This window comes from Salvelinus namaycush, chromosome 36 (assembly GCF_016432855.1).
Source record: "Salvelinus namaycush isolate Seneca chromosome 36, SaNama_1.0, whole genome shotgun sequence".
NCBI lineage: Eukaryota > Metazoa > Chordata > Actinopteri > Salmoniformes > Salmonidae > Salvelinus > Salvelinus namaycush.
The window spans coordinates 18,989,300-19,015,009 of NC_052342.1; the positions used below are offsets into that span (position 1 = coordinate 18,989,300).

General features: G+C 42.2%; 1 protein-coding gene across 2 annotated transcripts; it reads right to left on the bottom strand.

Moving 5' to 3' along the window:
- Positions 1-748: 748 nt before the first annotated feature.
- LOC120030180 (FACT complex subunit SPT16-like) lies at positions 749-24,940 on the bottom strand. Of its 2 annotated transcripts, none has more exons than XM_038975526.1 (26): positions 24,776-24,940; positions 24,513-24,681; positions 23,496-23,588; positions 21,691-21,861; positions 21,344-21,496; positions 20,935-21,081; positions 20,519-20,670; positions 19,904-20,076; positions 19,703-19,793; positions 17,862-17,935; positions 17,601-17,713; positions 17,366-17,431; positions 17,004-17,102; positions 16,755-16,870; positions 14,296-14,449; positions 14,063-14,190; positions 13,644-13,906; positions 13,155-13,273; positions 12,928-12,981; positions 12,659-12,843; positions 12,079-12,154; positions 3,381-3,550; positions 2,202-2,331; positions 1,979-2,102; positions 1,817-1,891; positions 749-1,555 (listed from the first exon to the last, which is right to left on the bottom strand). In XM_038975526.1, the coding sequence occupies exons 2-26, from the start codon at positions 24,576-24,578 to the stop codon at positions 1,449-1,451; spliced, it is 3,099 nt and encodes a 1,032-aa protein (XP_038831454.1). In that variant the 5' UTR covers positions 24,579-24,681; positions 24,776-24,940; the 3' UTR covers positions 749-1,448. The 2 variants fall into 2 exon arrangements, with proteins under 2 accessions (XP_038831454.1, XP_038831453.1); XM_038975525.1 differs by having other exon boundaries at positions 1,973-2,102; positions 24,776-24,939.
- Positions 24,941-25,710: the final 770 nt, after the last annotated feature.

The window sequence follows — 25,710 nt, forward strand, 5'->3', positions numbered from 1 at the left end:
CCTGCAGAGCCCTGACCTCAACCCCATCGAACACCTTAGGGATGAATTGGAACGCCGATTGCGAGCCAGACCTAATTACCCCAATCTCTCTAATGCTCTTGTGGCTGAATGGAAGCAAGTCCCCTCAGGAATGGTCCAACATCTAGTAGAAATCCTTCCCAGAAGAGTAGAGGCTGTTACAGCAACAAAGGGGGAACCAAGTCCATATTAATGCCCATGATTTTGGAATGAGATGTTCGACTACCAGGTGTCCACATACTTTTGGTCATGTAGTGTACCTTCAGTTGCACCAAAAGTTATTTAACCCCCTCTGTGTCTGTGGAGCTCATTGTGGCCTAAAGACTTAAGGATGGGTATATTTTCCTTTAGTTTAGATTTGACTTTCTGGTCCCATTCTTAGTTTCCCCTCATACCACCTGTCAATTGTTGTTACTTAACTGGTTACTGGCAGAGATGATAGCCAGAAAACATTCTCCTTCCTCCGGTCATGTGTTTATTTGTTAGTACTTTCAGTTCATTATTTTATGAAGCACTTTGTTACTTGTATTCAAAGAGCTATATAAAAATTAAGTTATTCTCATACAAAATAACAGAAGACTAGATGCTAGACCAACTAGATGCTAGACCAACTAGACTACATGCTAGACCAACTCAGAAGTGAACACTGTAGCACAGAGAATGGTTAATCAATCTCAGTTATTAATAGGTAGCATTGACAGTGACACTTAAATGAATGAAAAAGACAAAATAACCACTATTTTTGAATTTTATTACAAAAAAAAAAAAAATCAGGATTTTTAATTAACAATTCAACAGTCTACCTATCCAGGATTAACAGAAAGATGGAGGAAAGCGGTGGGGAAATGAGAGACATTGTGAGGTTCTTGAGCGTCAGTCAGTCTGTACAAACCCCCATTAAAAAAACGGAATATTGATATCGGCTCTGCCCCCCCTCCCAACATATTAATCGCTCAACAAATAAACTATGTCCAAGAAGGATAGAACAGTAGAAAGGAGGAATGGAAGATTATTTGTTGTCACTAAATCTTATAAAAATGCTTAGAAGATACTGCATCATCACTGCTTACTATATTGGTTTAGAAACAATTTAACAGAAAAACAGTAGTTTGCAATTAAAACCCTTCCAACACACACACACACCTGGCCGTTGGAAACAGGGGAGTGAGTTGCCAAAGGAATGGAGGGAGGAATGAACCGTCTATCGTCAGGTACGATATGCCCATTTAATCACGACACTCACGGTCTAATACAAACGCACGGGGGTGCTACTACCTCTATATACAGATCGTATAGCGTGTGTGTGTGTTTGCGTATGAGAGAAAGACGAAGGGAAGTGACAGAGCAAAGATGAATTAGAGCGGGGGATTGAATCAACAATGTTTTTGGCAGTGTGTGCGTAGGTGAGACAGTCTGGTGGTGGGTGTCATTCAGTGACGCCGTTTCTTCTTGGCACTGGGAGGCGGGGCTGACGAGCGACCCTTCCTCTTAGCCGACGAGGTCTCCTCCGCGTCCTCATAGTGAGACTCTTTGTCGGCTAGGAGTGGAGGCACGAGACAGACACTCAATACCAAAACATTTGAAACTGATTTCACATTACACAAAGTGTCTCATTATCAAAACACACAGGGACAAAACTGTCATAGGTCAGTGAAGAAGTTCCAATTCACATTGGATAACAAAGTTGTATTATTTTCCAGTGTTTCTATACCATGGACCAGCAAGCGATGGTACCTCTTGCTTCAGGGATGGTAAGCTAGCCTTTTCCCTCCTTGGGGAGAATGTAGAGTAGACTCACCTTTCCTGGCCTCCTCTTCCAACTCATCCCAGTCTTTACCGCTCTCCTCTTCACTGCCCAGCGACGCACTGTAGTCTGAAATACACACGCACACACACTACTAAGTCTCTGTATATTTGTATGTGTGTGTGTGTGTGTCTCAACATGACTTGTTACCATTACCGGAGTCCTCGCTCTCTGAGTCATAATCTTCATCACTGTCTTCCTCCTCTACCTCACTCTCGTCTGCCGAGGGGTTAAATGTCCCGTCTTCCCCCGACTCAGAGTCATCCTCTGCTCCTTCCCCCTGAGACAGATGGAGAGAGAAAAATACATTTGTCCAACAACTTAGTATTAAAATGATGTTTTCTATCTTGCAATAATAGCACACACACGCAGCCCTCACCTCACTCTCCGGGTCTAAGAAAGACCAGCCCCCCTGTTCAAAGAAGCCCTCTGGATCATCCACTATAGTCTTCATGATCTTAGTCCAGTTCAGAGACTGGACCCCCTCTGTGTACTTGATATCACAGGAACTGGAGAGTGAGAGAGGTGGGGTGGAGAGCGAGTGAGGAGGACAGAGAGGAGAGCGAGACAGTTTTTTAAAGTATTTATTTCTTTTGAGGAGCAACACTTCGTAAAACTCTACTAAAACACAATTTAAAATCTAATTCCTTCCCCCCCCCCAAAAACAAATTCACAGTTAAAAAGGAGGAGACAAAATCCACAAAGTGATTGGTTGATGGCTATATGACATTTAGCAGACAGTTAATCCAGAGCGTTTTACAGATGTGCTTACATTTTCGTATATCGGTTGCACAATCTGAAATCAAACCCACGACTTCAGCGTTGAGAGTGCCACACTACCATCTGAGCCACACGGATCCAGTCGACTTGAGTCACTCCTTGATGGGGTCGAGTGAGTTGACTGACTGGCTAATAAGTTGATAGATTAATCCGTGTTTTCAGTAAAGCCAGGGGGTATGTCCCCTGAATTTTTGGGGGGCAGAACAAGGTCCATTTGTGGTGGCCTCTGGTACATTCTAATGCCTTGATTCCATCCGAAATGCACAGCTACATTATGAAATACTTTAACTTTACCTCCCAGATTGGTAATACGAGTTGTAGAAAGACTACAATTAAAATGAATGAAAATGTATGCATTCAGTGTGTTACTTGTTATGGATATCGTCTAGGCCAAGACCTACATGATCAGGACTATTTTCTAAGTAAGAGAACCTTTAACATTAAACCTGTTCTAATGAAATTAAAAGTAATTTAGTTTTACTGCAAAATATGAATTGCCACAATGCTTGTTCTTTAAATGATGTATATTATTGGATCTGCTGCTGTCGACACCTAGGATAAGGAAACCAATGTCATTTTGTAATTTGGGTGAACTAACACTTTAAGAGTTTGGCCTCCTCAATCACTGTGGGTGGAATTTTCAGAGGGGGCAGGATGTTTGTGAGTCAGAGTTGGTAGGGTTTCAGACCTGTCAATCACTGTGGGTGGGACTTTGAGGAAAGGCAGTAGATTAGTAATCTAGTCAGAAAAACCGGTCTAGGTTAATTTATGTACTTACTTGAGCCACTCCTTGATGGGGTCCAGTGAGTTGACGGGCACGGCGTTGATCATGGTGACCTTCTTGCTGTAGTCCTTGTAGACGATGACCACGTCAAAGTTCTTCAGGTGGAACTGAACACGCTCAAAATGCACCAGCTCCACCTCATCCAGAGTCACCACGAACGGAGGCTGGGGAAGGAGAGAGGAAGGAATGAAAACATAGTACACTGCTGAGAGCATGTCCCTTTTAACCTACTGAGGATTATATTATTAGATCTGTAGTAAAATATCTGCCTCAAGGCCTAGCTTGGTTTAAAACACATGGGAGTAAGCAAGCAGTGCTGCTGGCTATATCAGTGAAGGTGTAGTACTACTAGCAGTAACACTAGCAGTACTAGTAGTAGTAACACCAGTACTAGTAGTAGTAGTAACACCAGTAGTAGTAACACTAGTAGTAGTAGTAGTAGTAACGCCAGTAGTATTAGTAGTGACGCCAGTAGTAGTAGTAGTAGTAGTAGTAGTAGTAACGCCAGTAGTAGTAACGCCAGTAGTAGTACTAGTAACGCCAGTAGTAGTAGTAGCAGTAGTAGTAACACCAGTACTAGTACTAGTAGTAGTAGTAACACTAGTAGTAGTAACACTAGTAGTAGTAGTAACACTAGTAGTAACGCCAGTAGTAGTAGTAGTAGTAACACTAGAAGTAGTAGTAGTAGTAACGCCAGTAGTAGTAGTAGTAGTAACGCCAGTAGTAGTAGTAGTAGTAACGCCAGTAGTAGTAGTAGTAGTAACACTAGTAGTAGTAGTAGTAGTAACACTAGTAGTAGTAGTAGTAGTAACACTAGTAGTAGTAGTAGTAGTAACACTAGTAGTAGTAGTAGTAAACCTAGTAGTAGTAGTAGTAAACCTAGTAGTAGTAGTAGTAGTAAACCTAGTAGTAGTAGTAGTAGTAAACCTAGTAGTAGTAGTAACGCCAGTAGTAGTAGTAGTAGCAGTAGTAGTAACACCAGTACTAGTAGTAGTAGTAGTAGTAACGCCAGTAATAGTAGTAGTAACGCCAGTAGTAGTAGTAGTAGTAACACTAGAGGTAGTAGTAGTAGTAACGCCAGTAGTAGTAGTAGTAGTAACGCCAGTAGTAGTAGTAGTAGTAACGCCAGTAGTAGTAGTAGTAACGCCAGTAGTAGTAGTAGTAGTAACACTAGTAGTAGTAGTAGTAGTAACACTAGTAGTAGTAGTAGTAGTAGTAACACTAGTAGTAGTAGTAGTAAACCTAGTAGTAGTAGTAGTAGTAGTAAACCTAGTAGTAGTAGTAGTAGTAAACCTAGTAGTAGTAGTAACGCCAGTAGTAGTAGTAGTAGCAGTAGTAGTAACACCAGTACTAGTAGTAGTAACGCCAGTAATAGTAGTAGTAACGCCAGTAGTAGTAGTAGTAACACTAGTAGTAGTAGTAACACTAGTAGTAGTAACGCCAGTAGTAGTAGTAGTAGTAACACTAGTAGTAGTAGTACTAGTAGTAACGCCAGTAGTAGTAGTAGTAGTAACGCCAGTAGTAGTAACACTAGTAGTAGTAGTAACACTAGTAGTAGTAACGCCAGTAGTAGTAGTAGTAACGCCAGTAGTAGTAACGCCAGTAGTAGTAACGCCAGTAGTAGTAACACTAGTAGTAGTAACACTAGTAGTAGTAACACTAGTAGTAGTAACGCCAGTAGTAGTAACACTAGTAGTAGTAACACTAGTAGTAGTAACGCCAGTAGTAGTAACACTAGTAGTAGTAACACCAGTAGTAGTAGTAGTAGTAGTAGTAGTAACACCAGTACTAGTAGTAGTAGTAGTAGTAGTAGTAACACCAGTACTAGTAGTAGTAGTAGTACCAGTACTAGTAGTAGTAGTAACACCAGTACTAGTAGTAGTAGTAACACCAGTACTAGTAGTAGTAACACCAGTACTAGTAGTAGTAGTAGTAACACCAGTACTAGTAGTAACACCAGTACTACTAGTAACACCAGTAGTAGTAGTAACACCAGTAGTAGCAGTAACACCAGTACTACTAGTAGTAGTAGTAGTAGTAGTAGTAGTAACACCAGTACTACTAGTAACACCAGTACTACTAGTAACACCAGTACTACTAGTAACACTAGTACTACTAGTAACACTAGTACTACTAGTAACACCAGTACTACTAGTAGTAGTAGTAACACCAGTACTAGCAGTAACACCAGTACTAGCAGTAACACCAGTACTAGCAGTAGTAGTAACACCAGTACTAGCAGTAGCAACACCAGTACTAGCAGTAGCAACACCAGTAGTACTAGTAGTAACACCAGTACTAGTAGTAGTAACACCAGTACTAGTAGTAGTAACACCAGTACTAGTAGTAGTAACACCAGTACTAGTAGTAGTAACACCAGTACTAGTAGTAGTAACACCAGTAGTAGTAACACCAGTACTAGTAGTAGTAACACCAGTACTAGTAGTAGTACTAGTAGCAACACCAGTACTACTAGTAGTAGCAACACCAGTACTACTAGTAGTAGCAACACCAGTACTAGCAGTACTAGCAGTAGCAACACCAGTACTAGCAGTACTAGTAGTAACACCAGTACTAGTAGTAGTAACACCAGTACTAGTAGTAGTAACACCAGTACTAGTAGTAGTAACACCAGTAGTAGTAACACCAGTACTAGTAGTAGCAACACCAGTACTAGCAGTACTAGCAGTAGCAACACCAGTACTAGTAGTACTAGTAGTAGCAACACCAGTAGTACTAGTAGTAACACCAGTACTAGTAGTAGTAACACCAGTACTAGTAGTAGTAACACCAGTACTAGTAGTAGTAACACCAGTACTAGTAGTAGTAACACCAGTACTAGTAGTAGTAACACCAGTAGTAGTAACACCAGTACTAGTAGTAGTAACACCAGTACTAGTAGTAGTACTAGTAGCAACACCAGTACTACTAGTAGTAGCAACACCAGTACTACTAGTAGTAGCAACACCAGTACTAGCAGTACTAGCAGTAGCAACACCAGTACTAGCAGTACTAGTAGTAGCAACACCAGTACTAGTAGTAACACCAGTACTAGCAGTACTAGTAGTAACACCAGTACTAGTAGTAGTAACACCAGTAGTAGTAACACCAGTACTAGTAGTAGCAACACCAGTACTAGCAGTACTAGCAGTAGCAACACCAGTACTAGTAGTAGCAACACCAGTACTAGCAGTACTAGCAGTAGCAACACCAGTACTAGTAGTACTAGTAGTAGCAACACCAGTACTAGTAGTAACACCAGTACTAGCAGTACTAGTAGTAACACCAGTACTAGCAGTACTAGTAGTAACACCAGTACTAGCAGTACTAGTAGTAACACCAGTACTAGCAGTACTAGTAGTAACACCAGTACTAGCAGTACTAGTAGTAACACCAGTACTAGCAGTACTAGTAGTAACACCAGTACTAGCAGTACTAGTAGTAACACCAGTACTAGCAGTACTAGTAGTAACACCAGTACTAGCAGTACTAGTAGTAACACCAGTACTAGCAGTACTAGTAGTAACACCAGTACTAGCAGTACTAGTAGTAACACCAGTACTAGCAGTACTAGTAGTAACACCAGTACTAGCAGTACTAGTAGTAACACCAGTACTAGCAGTACTAGTAGTAACACCAGTACTAGCAGTACTAGTAGTAACACCAGTACTAGCAGTACTAGTAGTAACACCAGTACTAGCAGTACTAGTAGTAACACCAGTACTAGCAGTACTAGTAGTAACACCAGTACTAGCAGTACTAGTAGTAACACCAGTACTAGTAGTAACACCAGTACTAGCAGTACTAGCAGTAACACCAGTACTAGCAGTACTAGCAGTAACACCAGTACTAGCAGTACTAGCAGTACTAGCAGTAACACCAGTACTAGCAGTAACACCAGTACTAGCAGTAACACCAGTACTAGCAGTAACACCAGTACTAGCAGTAACACCAGTACTAGCAGTAACACCAGTACTAGCAGTAACACCAGTACTAGCAGTAACACCAGTACTAGCAGTAACACCAGTACTAGCAGTAACACCAGTACTAGCAGTAACACCAGTACTAGCAGTACTAGTAGTAACACCAGTACTAGCAGTACTAGTAGTAACACCAGTACTAGCAGTAACACCAGTACTAGCAGTACTAGTAGTAACACCAGTACTAGCAGTACTAGTAGTAACACCAGTACTAGCAGTAACACCAGTACTAGCAGTAGCAGTAGTAACACCAGTACTAGTAACACCAGTACTAGTAGTAACACCAATACTAGTAGTAACACCAGCACTACTACTAGTAGTAACACCAGCACTACTACTAGTAGTAGTAGTAACACCAGTACTACTAGTAGTAGTAGTAACACCAGTACTACTAGTAGTAGTAGTAACACCAGTACTACTACTAGTAGTAGTAGTAACACCAGTACTACTACTAGTAGTAGTAGTAACACCAGTACTACTACTAGTAGTAGTAGTAACACCAGTACTACTACTAGTAGTAGTAGTAACACCAGTACTACTAGTAGTAGTAGTAGTAACACCAGTACTACTAGTAGTAGTAGTAGTAACACCAGTACTACTAGTAGTAGTAGTAGTAACACCAGTACTACTAGTAGTAGTAGTAGTAACACCAGTACTACTAGTAGTAGTAGTAGTAACACCAGTACTACTAGTAGTAGTAGTAGTAACACCAGTACTACTAGTAGTAGTAACACCAGTACTACTAGTAGTAGTAGTAGTAGTAACACCAGTAGTAGTAGTAGTAGTAACACCAGTAGTAGTAGTAGTAGTAACACCAGTAGTAGTAGTAACGCCAGTAGTAGTAGTAGTAACACTAGTAGTAGTAACACCAGTGCCAGTAGTAGTAGTAATGCAAGTAGTAGTACTAGTAGTAGTAACGCCAGTACTAATAGTAGTAGTAACGCCAGTAGTAGTACTAGTAGTAGTAACGCCAGTAGTAGTAACACCAGTACTACTACTAGTAGTAGTAGTAGTAACACCAGTACTACTACTAGTAGTACTAGTAACACCAGTACTACTACTAGTAGTACTAGTAACACCAGTACTACTAGTAGTACTAGTAACACCAGTACTACTAGTAGTACTAGTAACACCAGTACTACTAGTAGTACTAGTAACACCAGTACTACTAGTAGTACTAGTAACACCAGTACTACTAGTAGTAGTAGTAGTAGTAACACCAGTACTAGTAACACCAGTACTACTACTAGTAGTAGTAGTTACTACTAGTAGTAGTAGTAGTAGTAACACCAGTACTACTAGTAGTAGTAGTAGTAGTAGTAGTAACACCAGTACTACTAGTAGTAGTAGTAGTAGTAGTAGTAACACCAGTACTACTAGTAGTAGTAGTAGTAGTAGTAACACCAGTACTACTAGTAGTAGTAGTAACACCAGTACTACTAGTAGTAGTAGTAACACCAGTACTACTAGTAGTAGTAGTAACACCAGTACTACTAGTAGTAGTAGTAACACCAGTACTACTAGTAGTAGTAACACCAGTACTAGTAGTAGTAACATCAGTACCAGTAGTATTAACACCAGTACTAGTAGTAGTAGTAGTAGTAGTAGTAGTAACACCAGTACTACTAGTAGTAGTAGTAGTAGTAGTAGTAACACCAGTACTACTAGTAGTAGTAGTAGTAGTAACACCAGTAGTAGTAGTAACGCCAGTAGTAGTAGTAGTAACACTAGTAGTAGTAACACCAGTACTAGTAGTAGTAACACCAGTAGTAGTAGTAGTAACACCAGTGCCAGTAGTAGTAGTAATGCAAGTAGTAGTACTAGTAGTAGTAACGCCAGTACTAATAGTAGTAGTAGTAGTAGTAGTAACGCCAGTAGTAGTACTAGTAGTAGTAACACCAGTAGTAGTAGTAGTAGTACTAGTAACACCAGTACTACTAGTAGTACTAGTAACACCAGTACTACTAGTAGTACTAGTAACACCAGTACTACTAGTAGTAGTAGTAGTAACACCAGTACTAGTAACACCAGTACTACTACTAGTAGTAGTAGTAACACCAGTACTACTACTAGTAGTAGTAGTAGTAGTAGTAGTAACACCAGTACTACTAGTAGTAGTAGTAGTAGTAGTAACACCAGTACTACTAGTAGTAGTAGTAGTAGTAGTAACACCAGTACTACTAGTAGTAGTAGTAGTAGTAGTAACACCAGTACTACTAGTAGTAGTAGTAGTAGTAGTAGTAACACCAGTACTACTAGTAGTAGTAGTAGTAGTAGTAACACCAGTACTACTAGTAGTAGTAGTAACACCAGTACTACTAGTAGTAGTAACACCAGTACTAGTAGTAGTAACATCAGTACCAGTAGTATTAACACCAGTACTAGTAGTAGTAGTAACACCAGTACTACTAGTAGTAGTAACACCAGTAGTAGTAACACCAGTACTACTAGTAGTAGTAACACCAGTACTAGTAGTAACACCAGTACTAGTAGTAGTAGTAACACCAGTACTAGTAGTAGTAGTAGTAACACCAGTACTAGTAGTAGTAGTAGTAACACCAGTACTAGTAGTAGCAGTAGTAGTAGTAGTAACACCAGTACTAGTAGTAGTAACACCAGTACTTACATATCCGTTCAATCTAACCCTGGAATGTAATGAAATTCCCGAAAATCAGCATTTATCCTACCACTTTTGAAAGGGGGAGATCCAACTCTTTTAAATAATTATAGGCCAATCTCAAAGCTGTCACCCCTGGTGAAAATACTTGAAACCCTTGTGAGTGAACAGCTAAAAGAGTTTATTTACTAACTCTATTTTATCAATGTACCAATCTGTCTTCAGGAAGAAGCATAGAACAATTACAGCAGCCATGAAGGTTTTAAATGATATCACTGAAGCCCTTGACAAAAAAACAGCACTGTGTCTCACTTTTTATTGATCTCTCTAAGGCTTTTGATACAGTTGATCATGCTATACTAAGGCAGAGATTGTCGAGTGTAGGTCTGTCAGGCATGCAGTTGCATGGTTTGCCAACTATCTGTCTGATTGCACTCAATTTGATGGGCTTATGTCTGTTAAATTGTCTGTCTTTAATGGTGTGCCCCAAGGCTCTGTACTTGGTCCTCTTATTCACTATTTATATAAATGATTTAGACAAAAATATCCAAAATGCGCAACTTCATTTTTATGCTGATGATACTGTTATTTACGGTTGTGCCTCGTCTTTTACAAAAGCTTTCCAGAACTTGCAAACTGCTTTTTATACTGTTCAACATACCTTGTGTCAATTGAAGCTTATCCTCAATACTGACAAAACTAAACTAATGGTGTTTTCTAAAGCAAGAAATAGACCTCTGAACCTTTCACCTATTACTACCTGTCAGGGCAAGGAGATTGAGGTTGTAACCTCAAATATCTTGTTATTTTAATTCATGATGGCCTCTAATTTATATTGCATATTCAACAACTTACAAAAAAATTGAAGCTGAAATTGGGATTTTATTTTAGGAATAAGGCCTGTTTTTCTTTTGAAGCCAGAAGGAGGCTAGTAATCAGCTACATTTATGCCTTTACTAGACTATGGGGATATTTTATATATGAATGCTTCCGCTCAGTGTTTGAGATCAATTGACACCCTTTACCATGGCACTTTGAGATTTATTTTAAACTGCAAAACCCTTACGCACCACTGCACTTTGTATACCAGGGTTGGCTGGCCTCTAGTCACTCGTAGGCTCAGTCACTGGTATACTTTTATTTATAAAGCCATTTGGGGTTTACTACCTTTTTATTTGGGCATTTTTATTGTTCAGAAATGTGGTGGGTACTCTCTTCGTTCGCTGGACTTTATCCTGCTAACTGTTCCAAATATCCGAACTGAATTCGGTAAAAGGGCTTTTATGTACTCTGCGCCATCGTCTTGGAACGCCTTACAAAATACTTTTAGACTGGAATAACTTGTCCCGATTGGTATTTTTAAATCACTGATGAATGATCTTGAGACTGATTCCCTGACCTGTCAATGTTTTTAATTTGCTGTTTTTGATTTTGTTATACTCTTGTGAATTCTATGGTTTTTACTAGATTACTTGTAGTTTTTCATGTTGTTTGTCTGTAATTTTTGTAATGACTTGGCGCTGCCTATCTTGGCCAGGACACTCTTGAAAAAGCGATTTTAAATCTCAATGAGCCCTTCCTGGTTAAATAAAATTAAAACTAGTAGTAGTAGTAGTAGTAACACTAGTATTAATGTGTAGCACTAATACTAGCAGCGGGAGCAGTAACAGCACTAGCGGCGGGAGCAGTAACAGCACTAGCGGCGGGAGCAGTAACAGCACTAGCGGCGGGAGCAGTAACAGCACTAGCGGCGGGAGCAGTAACAGCACTAGCGGCGGGAGCAGTAACAGCACTAGCGGCGGGAGCAGTAACAGCACTAGCGGCGGGAGCAGTAACAGCACTAGCAGCGGGAGCAGTAACAGCACTAGCAGCGGGAGCAGTAACAGCACTAGCAGCGGGAGCAGTAACAGCACTAGCAGCGGGAGCAGTAACAGAACTAGCAGCGGGAGCAGTAACAGCACTAGCAGCGGGAGCAGTAACAGCACTAGCAGCGGGAGCAGTAACAGCACTAGCAGCGGGAGCAGTAACAGCACTAGCAGTGGGAGCAGTAACAGTACTAGCAGCGGGAGCAGTAACAGCACTAGTAGGCACTCACCCATTCAGTGGTGTTACACAGGGAACTGGAGGTGGGCTGCAGCAGACAGGTACTCCTGTAGGGTGCGCCCTGGAACCTGAACACACAGTAATGTCCTCTAACATTAACTTCAACAGTTTCATACAGTTCATTATTGAACACCCAACTCCGTGCTTAAAAGGAAAGAGTCACCCATCATATGATGCAAAACTCGGCCATCGCTCAGATACACATTAAAACATGAAATGTCCACGGGAATCAATATAACAACGCTCAGAGGCACAAAAAGTATACAAAATGTTTCCTTTAAATACTCACACACTTTCTCAAAATGTCCTAACCCTTACCATGTCCATATCCCTCTCCATCACTCCTCCATCCATCCATCCACCCCTCCCTCCACCCCCCGCCTCTTCCTCCCATAATACACACGCCCAAAATGTCCTAACCCTTACCTTGTCCATATCCCTCTCCTCCTTCCCTCTGCATCACTCCATCCATCCATCCATCCCTCCACCCCCCGCCTCTTCCTCCCATAATACACACGCCCAAAATGCCCTAACCCTTACCCTGTCCATACCCCCCCCCCCCCCCCTCATACCCGAGGTCTCGGAAGGGCACTTCGAACTCCAGCGCCTCCTTGGTGAGGGTCTCCACCTTCTCGATGAAGTTCTTGAAGGCAGACTTGAGCTTGTGTCTCATCTCCCTCTCCATCTGCTCGGCGTACAGGTCGTCGCGGTCGTGCATGTGCTGGTGCTTGCCCAGGTCTGTGGTGATCTCGCCCACCTAAGAGGAGATAAGGTAGGATGAGACAATTTATTACGGTAAGATAAAACATAGGATAACAAATTCATTTAAATTCATATTTACCTCTGTGTAGAACTGCACGTCTGTGTGACGCTTCTTACCAAACATGATGGCGTTCTGATGGAGGACAAGAGGGGTGGGATAAGTCAAAATGGACGCACAAATACATCTAAACTAAATCAAGACCACGCCAAGTGCCACAGGGGAAAGCATAGACCCAAATACCCACAGCTTGATTACCAACGCATAGAAAGTCAGACATCTTGTACTTAGCCTAAGGTTACACACACCTTGAGGTGGAAGTGCAGTACGATGATCATTTCTCCGTCACAGGGCTGGAAGAGGGAGTGTTTAATGTTGTTGTAGAGAATGTCCACTTTGTCCCCACGGACGGACGTGAAACGGAAACCTGGACAGACAGACATGTTATTTACCAGGTTCTGTCCTGGATAGACATACATGTTTACCAGGTTCGTTGAGGCTGGAGGGACACTTTTTTTGTCCTACTACACCCCACTTTGCTTACTTTTTAGAGAAAAATTTGCTTACTACGACTGATATGCAGTTGTCTCACCTAGCCATCTTCAGATGAATGCACTAAGTCACTCTGGATAAAAGAGTCAGCTAATATGACAAATGTTGATTGAGAATACACAGCATTCTTATAGTCTTTACAGCAATCCTGTGATCTGGGATGAAACTCAACCATTTCTCTCTTTCCCCTCTGTTCGTTCCTCCACTCCTCTCTCAATTCCTTGTTAATGGAACCCTTTCCTCACCGTTGGTATGGGCCTCCAGCGACCCCTGCATCCTCTTCTGGGCGATGTTGGGTCTGATGTAGAGGTCTTTGAGTTTGGGGTTGGAGCGGTTCAGGTTGATGACCAGCGAGTCCTGCTTGACGATGCCCTCCTTCTCCTTCTCCTCAGCCTCCCGGGTCTTATAGCGCTTCTGCACTTCCTTGATGATGCGGAAGGCGTTCTGGAGGTTAGTGGACGGGACCGTTGGGTCGCCAGGCGCCTTGAGGTTCGACGCCCGGTACGTACTGAGGGTGGGGGGGTATGAGCAACGTCAGACACAGCAGCAGGTGGATAAAGATGGATACAGCACACACACGGACTATCAGTCCATCTGCTTGATATTTGACAACAGTGAAACATGCAGTACATGGGCACTCAGTCACAGACACATTTCCTCTCACATTTCTTTGACAAAGGTGGCATCAGGGTTGGGGAAGATGTTGCCCTCGTTGCGTCCCAGAGAGCTGCCGGGAACATAGAAGTTTATCCTCAGGTACGTCCAGTCTCCTTCCACCGACGAACTGATGTTCTAGACAGACAGAGGGACACAGCAATGTAACATTTTTTCCTAAGATAGGTATAGTCTTAAATTTGGTCAAATTGTGATTAGTGTCTGTGTGTGTGTGTGAGGTACCTTGATGGTAGCGATATGGAAAGGGGTGGCAATACCGAAGACAGGCATGACAACCGTCTCATATTTCTTGTCAATGAAAATCTTCATGTCTCGAACATCTTTCTCTCGAGGCATCTGAGAGCCGTTCTTGTAGGAGACATTGGACTTTCTTGACCTAGAAGAGAGAGAAGGAAATACTGCATTTAATTCATTGGTGACGTCAAACATTTTTGGAAAGACCATCTACATAAACATAGGGAGTGAGTGAAATCCGGAATTATTTAATCATGTAAATGTATCTGTTCTAGTTGTTTTCTACGAAACATCATTTAGACAAACATAATACTATAAATATCAACATAATTCTCTCTCGTTCTTCCACCTCTCCCCAATCATGTAGATTCTACCAACTCTCCTCCTCTGTTCCATTCCACTCCTTTAACTTCTCTAGGATAGGGGGCAGCATTTTCACATTTGGATGAAAAGCATACCCAAATTCAACTGCCAGCTACTCATCCCCAGAAGATAAGATATGCATATTATTAGTAGATTTGGATAGAAAACACTCTGAAGTTTCTAAAACGGTTTGAATCATGTCTGAGTATAACAACTTATTTAGCAGGCGAAACCCCGAGGACAAACCATTCAGATTTTTTTTTTTTTTTTGAGGTCACTCTTTTCAATGGATTTTCATTGGGAATCCAGATTTCTAATTGACCTTCTTGCAGTTCCTACCGCTTCCACTGGATGTCAACAGTCTTTGGAAATTGGTTGAGGTTTTTTCCTTTGTGTAATGAAGAAGTACGGCCATCCAGAACGAGGGTCACTTAACGTGTACTGTTTGTTAGAGGCGCATGACCAGAAAGCTAGCTACAGTTTGTTTTAATCCTATATTGAACACAGATCATCCCATCTTCAATTTTATCAATTATTTACGTTAGAAAATACCTAAAGTGGGCCTCCCGGGTGGCGCAGTGGTCTAGGGCACTGCATCGCAGTGCTAGCTGCGCCACCAGAGTCTCTGGGTTCGCGCCCAGGCTCTGTCGCAGCCGGCCGCGACCGGGGGGTCCGTGGGGCGACGCACAATTGGCCTAGCGTCGCCCGGGTTAGGGAGGGTTTGGCCGGTAGGGATATCCTTGTCTCATCGCGCTCCAGCGACTCCTGTGGCGGGCCGGGCGCAGTGCGCGCTAACCAAGGGGGCCAGGTGCACGGTGTTTCCTCCGACACATTGGTGCAGCTGGCTTCCGGGTTGGAGGCGCGCTGTGTTAAGAAGCAGTGCGGCTTGGTTGGGTTGTGCTTCGGAGGACGCACGGCTTTCGACCTTCGTCTCTCCCGAGCCCGTACGGGAGTTGTAGCGATGAGACAAGATTGTAATTACTAGCGATTGGATACCACGAAAATTGGGGAGAAAAAGGGAGAGAAAAAAAAATAAAAAATAAAAAAAATACCTAAAGTTGTTTTACAAAAGTAGTTTGAAATGTTTTGGCAAAGTTTACAGGTAACTTTTGAGATATTTTGTAGTCACGTTGCACAAGTTGAAACCGGTGTTTTTCTGGATCAAACGCGCCAAATAAATGGACATTTTGGATATATATCAACGGAATTAATCGAACAAAAGGACCATTTGTGATGTTTATGGGACATATTGGAGTGCCAACAACAGAAGCTCGTCAAATGTAAGGCATGATTTATATTTTTATTTCTGCATTTTGTGTCGCGCCTGCAGGGTTGAAATATGCTTCTCTCTCTTTGTTTACTCTGTTGCTATCCTCAGATAATAGCATCGTTTGCTTTCGCCGAGAAGCCTATTTGAATTCTGACATGTTGGCTGGATTCACAACCAGTGTAGCTTTAATTTGGTATCTTTCATGTGTGATTTAATGAAAGTTAGATTTTTATAGTAATTTATTTGAATTTGGCGCTCTGCATTTTCTCTGGCTTTTGGCCAAGTGAGACAGTAGCGTCCCGCCTAAACTAAGATTTTTGGATATAAATATGAACTTTACCGAACAAAACATACATGTATTGTGTAACATGAAGTCCTATGAGTGTCATCTGATGAAGATCATCAAAGGTTAGTGATTAATTTTATCTCTATTTCTGCTTTTTGTTACTCCTCTCTTTGACCGGAAAAATGGCTGTGTTCTTCTGTGACTTGGCTCTGACCTAACATAATCATTTCGTGTGCTTTCGTCGTAAAGCCTATTTGAATTCTGACATGTTGGCTGGATTCACAACAAGTGTAGCTTTAATTTGGTATCTTTCATTTATGATTTCATGAAAGTTAGATTTTTATAGTAATTTATTTGAATTTGGCGCTCTGCATTTTTACTGGCTTTTAGCCAAGTGGGACGTTAGCGTCCCACATATCCCAGAGAAGTTAACTATTACCAGCCTCCTCTCATTCTGGTCTCCCATCTCCCTCCAATTATTATACCATCATCCCATCTCCTCCTCTTCTTTCCCCCTCGTTCACTCACTTCTGGACCTGTTGCTCTCCTTTCTGTTCTGTCAGACGTCTCTTGGCCTCCTCGTTCACCTGATTGGCCAGCTCCTTCTGGTGAGCCCGCCTCTTCTCCTCCGCCGTCATCTCATTCTGACCAAACAAATAACAGTTTCTCACATTCTGACCAATCAAAAAGACAGCGTTTAATCTCATACACAGAAACTGAGATGGTGTAAGTATAGTGAATTTCTCTCAAGCACACACACGGACGACACACACACACCCTAGTCCTGTCCTGGAGTAAAGCTTGTCCACGCGCTCCCTTTCCCAGTAGTTCCTCTGCATCATCAGCATCTTCCTCATCATCCTCCTCCTCATCGTTCTGTCAAGAAGAAACAAATCGTATTTTTGGGGGGGAGGGGGCTAAACTGGATAGTTTTGGTCCTGGATGCTGATTGGCTGAAACAGCATTTCAGCTGTGTGTATATCAGACAATATATCACAGGCCTTGTTGCTTAAATATAAACAGTTACGAGGACATAGAGCCCTAAAACATTAAAATATTTTAAATAGATATGCATCTTTCAGGGTTTGTGAGGGACAGAGTGAATCAAGAAGCAGAGAGACGGCGGCCATCTTTCGTACCTTTAGGAAGATTCCGACGTTCTTTATCTTCTTCTTGACCGGAGTGAGAACTGTCGCTGGATCATCCTTCAAGATATACATTTTAAGTGTTTCTTTACTGCCATCACTGAGCTAATACAACAACCCAAATGTGATTGATAGAAAACTATGTTTGACAGTCACTTTGTTAAAAAAGTTTGAAATATATCCCCTGCCCTCCCTCATCCTTCCATCCCCTGCCCTTCCTATCTCCTACCTCGTTGATCTGTACGGAGTCTCCTATGAACAGGGCGTATTTCTTCTGCTCCTCCTTCTTCCCCTCCTTATTCACCAGGTCAGCGAAACCCAGGCTGATGCTCAGTACCATGCCTGTAAAACACACACACGCAACACACAGTTATGAAAGTGTCCGCTCTACACACCATTTAAAATGGCCTCTGTATGAGACACAAAATACCATGTCTACAAAGTATCCTACTTATATTCAGTAAAACACTATAGTGACTTGAGTGCTCACCTTTCTTCAGTTTGTACTGGTTCTTACTGTTCAGGACCAGGGAACCCTCTCTGAACTCTATTCCCATGGCAAACCTACAGCAGGGAGAGGGGACGCACAAAATCAACACATGATACATACTCTATTCTCAATAGGCTTGGGCAGTTTACCGTAATACTGTATTTACCAGCCAGATTGGCAGGTGGTCACACAGAACATTTGGGAGCAGTATTTTCTTTTTTTATTCCCTTAATACAAAACCCATGTTAAAAACTGTAATTTTTATTTTATTTTATGAGTGTCAGCTCTGGAAGAGAAAATATCAAACCTAGTGGTGAAAGCAGGTACTGTGTTCTGTGATTAATCTTCACTATAATTTCTTTCAGAATAAAATGTGGATGGTAAAATAAGGGCATTCACCAGCTACTGTGGCTGGTGGACCAAATGTACATTTCCCACCCTGTTTGAAAATAGCCACGGGATGGTATTTTCCAACACCGTTGAATTTATTTCTTTTAAGTTTAAAAAAAATAAGTTTGTATATCTTTAAGTAAATACCTGCAGTCAAATGTAAACAAATTGCTGCACAAAACTAGAGACAAATAAGATTTTTGTGCATATGGAACATTTCTAGGATCTTTTATTTCAGCTCATGAAAAACGAGACCAACACTTTACATCCTGCGTTTATATTTTTGTTTAGGTGTAGATATCTTATAACTATCTAAAATGTGCTAATTGCTCTACAGTTGTGCATTTGCTTTGACAATTTAGTAGCTAGTTAGCTATCTAGCTAAGTGGTTAGCTTCTTCCAAAATCAAGCTTGAGTTGGTATCAGCAGAGAATCACTTCCTGGATCAAGAGCCTTGCTGTCTAATATTTGTTGTGTGAGTGCAGCAAACTAAGTAGCATTTTTGAGTTACTTATACAAGCTCCCAGTAATTTATTGGGTAAACCACCAACGTGTCCGCATCACTGTGCCTTCTTTAAATTTGTATTATTGAACTAGGCAAGTCAGTTAAGAACAAATTCTTATTTACAATGACGGCCTATCCCAGACGATGCTGGGCCAATTGTACGCCGCCTTATGGGACTCCCAATCAGAGCCGGATTTGCTGCAGCCTGGATTCAAACCAGGTACTGCAGTGACGCCTCTTGCACTGAGATTCAGGGTGATCTTGAAGGCGGCACACCCTACAGCTGACCACATAGCCTACAGCTGACCACATAGCCTACAGCTGACCACATAGCCTACAGCTGACCACATAGCCTACAGCTGACCACATAGCCTACAGCTGACCACATAGCCTACAGCTGACCACATAGCCTACAGCTGACCACATAGCCTACAGCTGACCACATAGCCTACAGCTGACCACATAGCCTACAGCTGACCACATAGCCTACAGCTGACCACATAGCCTACAGCTGACCACATAGCCTACAGCTGACCACATAGCCTACAGCTGACCACATAGCCTACAGCTGACCACATAGCCTACAGCTGACCCGCCGTTAGTCAGCACATCTACCAACATTTTTGGGGTGTGCGCCAGCTCATGCTTTTTATTAGACTGCAAATACTCTAGGTCAGAGACTGTATAAAATGTACGCAATGCGCTCGTTAGCATTAAGTTATCATTCTCTATGGGATTTTACATGTACTTGTTAGCATAGCTAATCTTCGGATTGAAGAGGATCAGTGGGGTTTGAAAATAGTGTCCTTTGTGTTCATTGCCAGTATTACAGAATATCCCAGAATGGCACAAGGTCAGTACGAAGGTATGACAATCTGGATTACCGCCCAAGCCTAATAATCAATACGAGGCCATGTGTGTGAGAAGGTAAGTGTGTATGTCCTACCCTAGGTTCTTGGTGAATTTGGCCGCCAGGTCAGGCTTCTCCTTCTTGACGTAGTCCAACACAGCATTGTACACGTCGCAGATCTTTACACCTACAGAGAACAAGGTAAGAGAAAAAAATTGAAATAAAGTCAGGTTACATAAATCATGTGTACTCTACCCCGTAAACACAAACACCCTGCATCTCCCTTCCATCCCTCACCGTGTTTGAGCTCTTTGAGTAGTTCCTCTTCCACCTGCAGTAGGAAGCTGTAGTTGTCCTGCATCTCCTGTGGGGGGTCCACCATCAGGGTCCGGACCAGGTTGGAGCAGTACGATTTGTAGCGGATCCCCATGGCACACGTGATGGCCCCAAAGTGCATGTGGTTCTTATCGCTGAAGAGTTATAGCGGCGTTATAAAAAAGGTGTTATAACGTCTTATAAATGAGTCTGCTGTGACAGGTACTGTATGCGTGATACAGAAAGAAGTTGGTCTTTATCATCAAAATGGGTCACATTTTGGATTAACCTGTTAATTATTTTTATTGTTTTGCATGTAGGTTGAGCACTGAAACTAGGTTAAAAAAATATACATCAGTGGGGACGGTCGCTGAAGACGTAGCCATGGAAGTGTTAACTCAAAATGACAACGACTAGGTTCCAGTTGAACAACGTTTACTTCACCGTACTACCACAGTACATCGTCACCATCACACTCAGGACAGGTCCATCAACTGAGACTCCTGTGCAGGCGCACTAATAACAGAGTGATAGCACCATAATAACAGAAATATAGGGATACTTAAAACATGAACATAACAGGAAGCAGCTGTTTACCTGACGACACTGAACTTGAGGCTGTAGTTGCCCCCACTCTGAATAATGGGGGGGTAACACATCTCGACTGTGGAGGGGTCTGCTCCCCCCAGGTACTTCTTCTCCTCGATGGCCTTCTCCACAGACTCAGCAAGCTTACTGTGGCGCACCTTCTGTTAGGGAACAGAGGAGAGAACACATTCAGGAAACAATGCTTTGTCATCTTGGGGACAAAATTAGATGATTCAAAACTATTTGGACATACAGTCTAGATCTTAAATTGGTAGTGGGTCAGTCTGGCCCAATTTGACTGCACCTGTCTGAATGACAACAGTGGCTTTCCAAGATGGCTATATCATATGAATGTGATTGCTGGGATGTTGCACCTGTCTACAGGCATTGTAGGAGTGGATAATGAGCGTGACTACAAAGCCTACCTCGTCTGCGTCCACGATCTCCATGACCCGCTCCTTGAAGAACTTGGAGTAGACGTCGCTGGTGACGGCAGCAGCCTTCCTCATCAGAGCCAGTTCCCCATCCTCCTTCACGGCAATGGTGTAGGCTACCACCGCACTGATGTCCACCTGGGGGAAGGTAAGAGAGCAGGAGAGATGGAGACTGGGAGAGCCCATAAGGATTGTGACCTGTTGCAGACCAATAACTAGCTACATGCGGGTCTCTTTTTAATGCAAGACTGCCTCCCGCCACAGACAGACACCAGCTACCCACCATTCTGCAAATTGACACCACATGGAAACAATAATATTTTACTATCAACCCATCTCACCCCTCCCTCCTTCCTTCCTCCCCCAGTCCCTCTTTTCCCACATTCCTCCTGTCGCTCACCTTCTCCAGGCCCTCGGCAGTGATCATGTCGTTCCAGCTCTTCATGTACTCGCCGGGGAACTTGTCCTTGCTGAACACACCCACAGTCTTGCCCTCCCTACTGGCCCTGATCGCCTCCACCATCTTCTCAAAGTTAACCTTGTTGCTCTCGTTCTGAGGGGTGTTAAAGCATTATCCTTCAGCTCAAACACATTGACATGAGTGCATGCACTCACACACACTCTTTCAAACAACATTCACACCAACTTCTTGTGCCACACACATTAAAGTACTGTACTGAAATGTGAGAATACGCATTGAAAGTGAATCAGGGATAGAACATCCCGAGTCTACCAATCAACGCTTACCTTTTCCCTGACGAGCAGTGTGATTGGTGGAACCCCGTTGGCGTTCTCATTGCCCTTGGTTACAGCCACCTGTTTAAGGAACTCCACCTTCTTTTTGCTGGCCAGGAAGATGATCTTAGACTCACAGAACACCATGATGGTGTCTGTCAGCTCATAACCAAACAGCCATGTCTGGAGAGGAAGGATGAGAGGGTATATGAATTACTCCATGCAATATGCTTATGCTGGAGTGTAAACTACCGAGGTTTCTTCAGTACAGAAGCCATAACACATACAGTGCATTCTGACCACCTTCCCCCCTTTGTTACGTAACAACCTTATTCTAAAATGGATATTAAAAAATGTAACCCTCAATCAACACAAAGCAAAAACAGTAAAAAACTGAAATACCTTTTTACGTAAATATTCAGACCCTTTGCTATGACTCTAAATTGAACTTAGGTGCATCCTATTTCTATTGATCATCCTTGAGATGTTTCTACAACTTGATTGGATGTGATTTGGAAAGGCACACACCTGTCTATATAAAAAGGTCCCACAGTTGACAGTGCATGTCAGAGCAAAAAGAAAGCCATGAGGTCGAAGGAATTGTGTTGAAGCACAGATCTGGGGAAGGGTCCCAAAAATTGTCTGCAGCATTGAAGGTCCCCAAGAACATGCTGGCATCCGTTCTTAAATGGAAGAAGTTTGGAGCCACCAAGACTTCCTAGAGCTGGCCGCCCCAGCCAGACTGCGCAATCGGGGGAGAAGGGCCTTGGTGTGGGCGATGACCAAGAACCCGATGGTCACTCTGACAGAGCTCCAGAGTTCCTCTGTGGCGATGGGAGAACATTCCAGGAGGACAACCATTTCTGCAGCACTCCACCAATCAGGCCTTTATGGTGGTGGCCAGACGGAAGACACGCCTCAGTAAACGGCACGACAGCCCACTTGGAGTTTCCCAAAATGCACCTAAAGGACTCTCAGACCATGAGAAACAAGATTCACTGTTCTTATGAAATCAAGATTGAACTCTTTGGTCTGAATGCCAAGCATCATGTCTGGTGGAAACCTGGCACCATCCCTATGGTTAGGCATGGTGGTGGCAGCATCATGATGTGGGGATATTTTTCAGCGGCAGGGACGGGGAGACCAGTCAGGATCAAGGGAAAGATGAACGGAGAAAAGTACAGAGATATCCTTGATGAAGTCCTGAGCGCTCTGGAGCAGGTTCTCAGACTGGGGTGAAGGTTCACCTTCCAACAGGACAACAACTCTATGCACATAGCCAAGACAACACAGGAGAGGCTTCGGGACAAGTCTCTGAATGTCCTTAAGTGGCCCAGCCAGAGCTCGGACTTGAACCCGATCCAGAGAGACCGTAAAATAGCTGTGCAGCAATGCTCCCCATCCAACCTGATAGAGCTTGAAGATCTGCAAAGCAGAATGGGAGAAACTCCCCAAATACAGGTGTGCCAAGCCTGTAGCATCATACCCAAGAAGACTTGAGGCTGTAATCGCTGCCAAAGGTTCTCTAACAAAGTACTGAGAAAAGGGTCTGAATACTTATGTAAATGTGTTCAGTTTTTACATTTGCAAACATTCCTACACCTGTTTTGGCTTTGTCATTATGGGGTAGTGTGTAGATTGAGGGGAGAATTTAAAAAAAATCAATTTTAGAATAAGGGTAATGTAACAAAATGTGGAAAAAGTCAAGGAGTCTGAATACTTTCCAAATGCACTGTACTTGTAAATGTGCACACAGTTTTCCCTGATGAGCTCAGTCAGGATTAACTCCTGGATAGGGTTAAGTCCACTGGTTTTACCTGCAGGGCAGTGGATTTGGCATACACTATCTCTTCGTCCACCCCAACGGAGACCACCATGGCATCCACTTTGCCAAACTCATCTTCTCCTTTCTAATAGAGAAAAAAATAGATACTTGTTGATTAACATAGAAATGTTTCACATTGTTCAAGCTAGGTCAACCAGTGAGCAAAAAGGTACAGTTAGCCACAGTTGTGGTCGACACGTTGCTTGTTCTTTTTGAGTGCAGGTGATAAGTATGAATACATGGAAAGTTAGCTAACCAGTTAAGAACATGTTAGCTAAAGGTGATAACTATATATATATTGCTATATCTCAATGAAGATTGAGAGAAAGTTGCTAGTGAACTACTGGTTGGCATTCAAATGCAGATGATGAGATCAATCCTTGCGCCCTCAAAAGAAAAAAGTGCATGCAACAAATCACTGCCTGCTTGGCGCGATGTTAAGCTAGTTAGCTACAGTAGCATGCTAGCTTGAAAATGTCAAACTTTGATGTTAGTTATGTGGACAAGAGGCACATAGTTAGCAATTTCTGTCAAAACATTCCATGGTACTTTCTGACAACGTATTTTGGTGCCAATTCTAGATGTGCATCTTCAGAATGAATTAATATTTTGCTGGACTGGCAACGAGCTAAAGTGGTCGTTCCACAAAGTGCCAGATATGGCTGGTTAGCTAGTTAACTATATATTAGCATAGCTAACGTTAACAGCCTGCTTCGTGGATAATATACAATGCATAATAAGTGGCCATGTTGTAACTATCATTTTTAGGATGTGTAATGTCTCCTGAATGTATTCAATCTACAAGTGTTTCATAACTACATGTAAGTCTATATAATCAAATGTATCATTGCTGTTTGCGCTACTGTAGCAACAAAACCAACCACGGCACTCACTCATGCTGAAAACTAAGTCAAAAAACGCACTTTAAAAACGTGGCTCCCCGCCGTGCCAGCATCCAGAACATGCTTTTACTAGTTTGATATACAAATATTTATATCGTGCTAATTACCTTCCAATTGCCATATAATCGCTTGATTCGGCGGTAGTACGCTTCCTTGTCCAAGTTTACCGCCATAGCGAGTATTTTACAGCTTCAAACTCCAGCTCCTGGCTTCTCAGAGCAGCACAGGCCGGATGAGTGTGGTTGCTGTTTTCTCGCACTTTCCACGCCTTGAAACCTATATCAAAAGAGATGTTTCTTTACTTCTCGATATATACACGGTGGTTAGGTTCAGTTCTCCTCAAGATGTGCCTCTATGGTTGATATATTACCTTTTTTTTTGTATATATTTTTTAAATATATATATATATTAAAATACACCCGTTTTGTTAAAAATCGATACAAATATAAAATTCATAATTTTTCTTCTGATTAATAATTACGTAACATCTAGCTGTTTTGTTGCCCACACTGGTGCCAAGCATAAACGACTCGAAATAATGAATACCCTTCCCCCTTCTCAGTTTTCCCCCTCCCCCCCCCCCGTTCTTACAGTCTGTCGGGCATGTTGATGTTTGATAGGTCAATTACCACACTCGCCCCTATAATGGCAACCACATTATTTTGATAAAATAGCGCCACGTGTTTATAAAATGCTGGTGGACTAATTTATATGCCACACGTGGTTTGCTTATGTTTTTCTCTTGACCCGTGCCTTGATTTCTATCTTTATTGAACGTACATGTTTATTTTTATATCAGTGTATAAAATCGTTTGATGGGGGTTTCTATTTGGGGTATTTCATGCATATTGTTACCAAAGACAGTACTCTTGTGTTGTTACACATAGTGTATCATTTATTTGTTTAACATTGCTCGACAGCGCCTCCCAAGTTACATCTGAAAACCCGCCTCCGTCGGATCGTGGCTGTGACCATGCGTTTTTTTTCCCGCCACTGCATATTTTCCCGCCACCTCCAGAATTCGAAATTGCTGACACGTCACGCTGGAAACAAACGTATATTTAAAACAAGTTTTTGACATCACTGCAGAAACCTCTTCTCCTTCCCGCTGAAATGGGATGTGCAAGGATGGCTCTTTCAAAAAGTGATTTATCATGGTGATAAAATTATCTGGATTAATTAATTAAATTTTCTGCAACTTTTCCCCATTTTTTTCTTATTTTTACCTTTTAGGGATATAAACCAAAACACACACAAATCTTACCTAATGATACATAAAGCATTATTTTTTCCATAAAACATTTA

Excerpts from the sequence above, each read along its gene's own strand:
- LOC120030180 (XM_038975525.1), bottom strand. The coding sequence starts at position 24,578 with ATGGCGGTAAACTTGGACAAGGAAGCGTACTACCGCCGAATCAAGCGA. Across the intron at positions 23,589-24,512 it reads GATTATATGGCAATTGGAAG|AAAGGAGAAGATGAGTTTGG; the intron begins GTAATTAGCACG and ends TTTCTCTATTAG. Across the intron at positions 14,450-16,754 it reads GGAGAGCAACAGGTCCAGAA|GTCAAGAAAGTCCAATGTCT; the intron begins GTGAGTGAACGA and ends TCTCTCTTCTAG.